At 50.1% G+C, this 3,802-nt stretch overlaps 1 protein-coding gene across 1 annotated transcript; it reads right to left on the bottom strand.

Annotated features, from left to right (window-relative positions):
* Positions 1 to 731: 731 nt before the first annotated feature.
* C1H16orf82 (chromosome 1 C16orf82 homolog) lies at positions 732 to 3,117 on the bottom strand. Its single transcript, XM_034488043.2, has 2 exons — positions 3,072 to 3,117; positions 732 to 2,751 (listed from the first exon to the last, which is right to left on the bottom strand). Exons 1-2 carry the CDS (start codon positions 3,115 to 3,117, stop codon positions 2,243 to 2,245), a joined length of 555 nt encoding a protein of 184 aa, XP_034343934.2. The 3' UTR covers positions 732 to 2,242.
* Positions 3,118 to 3,802: the final 685 nt, after the last annotated feature.

Here is a 3,802-nt window from a genome sequence, read left to right as displayed (position 1 = left end):
CAGTGCTGCAGTTGAGTCTCTGTACCCCCTCAACCTATGTGCATGTGTATATGTATAATTTTCTGTATATGTAGTACATGTGTAGGCATGTCTATGTGTGCGTGCATGAGAATGTGGGGGCCAGGGTTTGATGTGAGGTGTCTTCCTCAGGACCGGTCACTGGATACAGAGCTTGCTGGCATGCAGAGTGGACTGGCCAGTAAGGCTCAGGAATCGACTTGTTCCCATCTCCCCAGGACTAGGATTGCTGATGTATGCCATCTTTTTGGGCTTTTTTTTTTTTTTTTTTTTTTCATGGATTCTGGGGACCAAGCACAGGTCCCATGCTTGTATGACAGCACTTTGCCAGCTGAGCCATCTTTCCAGCTCCTGACTGTATAATGAAATGGATTCTCCCAACCTCCCTAGTGCTAGGATGTGAGCTGCTGGGGTCACAGGGGTGAAGTCCTCACGAATGGGATTAGCATCTTTGTAAAATGTGCCAGGGACAGTGTCCTTGCCCTTTCTCCCTGTGACATTACAGGAAAAAGGTCTATGATCAAGTGACCCCTCCTATCAGTGCCTTGACCTTGGACTTTGAACCCTATAGGAAACACGGCTCTGAAAATGCACTTTACCCCAGGTAGTGGCCCAAGTGGCAGCTATAGTTGGTTCTTGAGTGAGTCTGAGTTACCTTCTGTCTCTATGGCCTGGCTAGGAAGACACACACAGACCCATGTACATGTGACCTCTCCAGACACCATTTATTGTGTTTGGTGCCCCCTCAACTTTCCTTCTGGTGCCTAGTGGATGTTTTCATTGGCTGCCGCTGGCCTCGTCTCTTCATGCACCCACTTGTTTCCCGGATCTATGTGCTTAGGCCGGGGAAGGGTTCCACTGTTCTGAGAAGGGAAGGGGCCAGTGCCTTAGGCCTCTTATCCACTTCTGCAGCACTCATCTGTGGTGTAGAGTTCCTGCCCCAGCAGTTGCTGCAGGCTGGTCTCTGAGTCTGTGGTGGCGGTTACCATGATGTACTGCCACAGGGAGCTGGGTTCCAACCATCTGAGGGAAGGGCTGTGCCTGGCTTCTGATTTCTGCTTTTCTGAGACCAACATGGAGGTAGGAACAGTGTGCCAACCCTTTGCTCCTGGATGGAATGTGGAGTACAGATGCCCAGAAAGAATTAGACAGGGAAGCACAGCTCTCCCATGGGTGATGTTCTTTGGGCACTTGAGTCCTTTGATATCTTCACTCAGAAGTTCTCTCTAAACACTTTGCCCCCGGGGTAATGGTACTCCCAGCTGCTTATGATGGTCCCCAAGATGGGCTGGGCTATACTATTGGGAGTCATGGATGTTCTTTGTGTACAGTATCCCCAGGTTGGAGCTTCCATGGACAGTGCCTACATGTTATAGAGCTCAGTAGGGACAGAGTACCCCATGGTTATAGATCCCCATGCAGGGTCGTTATTCCAGATGCTTCTGGACCTGGGCCACTCCCAGCATAGGTGACATGTTTCTTCTGAGCACATGACAGTTGTAAATGGTGCTCCTTGTTTATAATGGGCTCATCATGGAAGGTTCTACCTTCTAATGGTTCTTAAAACAGTTGTCAATTGTCACTACTGATCTTGGTGCTGATAATTTCGATGGATCTTACAGATAGTCTGTGCTTGATGCTCTTCCCACGCGTGGTTTGATAAAGATGGACTGGCATGGATGATTCTTGCTCCAGCTCTTCTCACAACACCTCCCCATAAGACGGTCCCTTCACCTACTTCTCAGCAGACGGTCTTGTGTGTGACCTATGTGTTGATGGTCATAGCTATAGAAGACACAGCTCCCACTTCTTCAGTTTTTCCTACTTATGTTTCCAATGGACGTTCTGGGTGAACCGACATTTGTTGGGCCCTAGTGTCTAGATACTAGCAGCTGAGAAATCTCCTCATAAAGGCATGGGCTCCTGGGTGGGCTGCTCAGCCTGGGTGGACTGGCTACTGCTTTCTACTGGGTCCCTAGCCTTGTCCTCCTGGAGGTTGGTATTGCTTCTTGGCTCCCTCTGCTCATTACAGTCCACCCTAATGTTCTGGATGCTATTGGCCTTGCTGGAGGGCCTGCTGCTGCTGCTGCTGCTGTTGCTGCTGCTGTTGCTGCTGCTGGAGCTGAGGAGGCCACTGCTCACCTGGTAGGACAGGAAACTGCTGCCTGGGCTGAGAAAGCCGATGCTACTCAGGCTACTGACTCTGCCATCGGGCAGGCTGGTCTCACTTTTCCCCTCCAGACTTCTGGGTGCACTGGCCTTTCCTGGCCAGCCTTCGGATCTTGAATGGGCTGAGATGAGGTACAGGGAATAGCTCGCTGCTCTCTACCCGGACAGTGAGTCGCTTAGTTGGCCTCACTGTCTGCTTTCTGTTAACCAGGTTGTCTTTGCTGCTCTCTTCATCGGCTTCATAGCCGCTGCTTGACAGGGTAGCGATACTGCCTGCCTCTGGCTCGAGGTTCTGTGTGCTCTTCTTGAAGCTCTCAGCACTTTGGGGTGTTTCCAAGGTACTACAGTCAATCTTTAGGGGCTTCTGAATGATTGCTGAATGGCAGGACTCCACACGTGCCTGGACCTCTAAGCTGGATGAGCCTGGCTTTTGCTCCTGAGAATTCCAGACAGAAGACCCCCCCTTTTCCACCTTGATGGTGGGGGTCAGTGGGATTGGTTTATCCAGGAGGGGGCCCTGGAGGCCTCTGAATGTTGCTTGTGGCCTGTCTTGGGGAGAGGTGGCTCAGTGTTTGTTCTCATTGGCCAGCTCGGTTCCCATGGTGATGGTACCTGTGAGGTGGAGGCAGGGTGGGTGGGAGAACAATGCCTCTCTGATACCAGTTAGTCACTTCAGTGACAAGGGTCAACCTGGGCCGAAAAGGGGCTGGTGGCCATAGTGGGGGTTCTAGTTGTTGTAAGGGAAGACCCTAGAGAAGCTGAAGGAGGAAAAATTTATTTTACTGCTTCTGAAGGTTCCGGGCCACCATGACAACCAGCACATAGAGGCAGGGAGAACATCTGAGCTGTGGGCTTTGTTCTTTTCCTCTTTATGCACTCCATACTCACAGACCAAAGGATGATGCTGACATTGAGGGTGATCACCTCCATGTAAACACATGTGCAGGCACCTACACAGTGCTTCTTTACTCTGGGTGCTTCACCACTGAGAAGACCGTCCACTGTGTGGGAACTGGATGGTTTCTGAGGGGGTTAGGGCCTGCTTTTCAAGCCTCCGTGTCCTTGCTGAAGGGGTAATGAGGACTATAGAGAATTCAGACAGGTTAAACCCTAATTCCTTGCCAGACCTCCAAGGTCCTGCTGAGCTAGGGTCTCCCAGCCTTAGTCCAGCCATTTCTTTCTTACGGTCCTTACACATCTAGTCATGCTGGCTGAGTCTTCTTTTCTCTTGATAATTCTTTGGTCTGAAGAGATGGCTCAGTGAATAAGAGCACTTCCTGTGTCAGCATGAGGACTTGAATAAAGTGGGGTGTGTGGCCATAGGGAGCCTGTAACCCCATGATATAAGGGAGTGGAGACAGAAATATAACTAAGGTTGATGGCCACCACCCTAGCTTCAGGTTCAGTGAGAGACCCTGTCTCTTAAGGTGTAGTTAGAGGAAACTTGGTGTCCTCTTTTGGCCTCTCTTTTCCATCACACACACACACACACACACACACACACACACACACACACACACACACTCTAGCTCCATTTCTCTATATACATACATATATAGTCTTGCTATTATAGGATGTATGTAGTATTGGGTTTCATTTCAAGTATGTCATATTT

The sequence above is a fragment of the Arvicanthis niloticus genome, chromosome 1 (genome assembly GCF_011762505.2).
Source record: "Arvicanthis niloticus isolate mArvNil1 chromosome 1, mArvNil1.pat.X, whole genome shotgun sequence".
NCBI classification, from domain to species: Eukaryota; Metazoa; Chordata; class Mammalia; order Rodentia; family Muridae; genus Arvicanthis; species Arvicanthis niloticus.
The sequence above is the reverse complement of the archived record's forward strand: the minus strand, read 5'-3'. Positions and strand labels throughout refer to the sequence as shown.

What these genes read in the sequence shown, in the direction of transcription:
- C1H16orf82 (XM_034488043.2), bottom strand. Translation starts at nt 3,117, where the DNA reads ATGGAGGTGATCACCCTCAATGTCAGCATCATCCTTTGGTCTGTGA. An exon ending in CATCATCCTTTGGTCTGTGA is followed by an intron (nt 2,752 to 3,071) that starts GTATGGAGTGCA and finishes ACAAACACTGAG; the next exon opens with CCACCTCTCCCCAAGACAGG.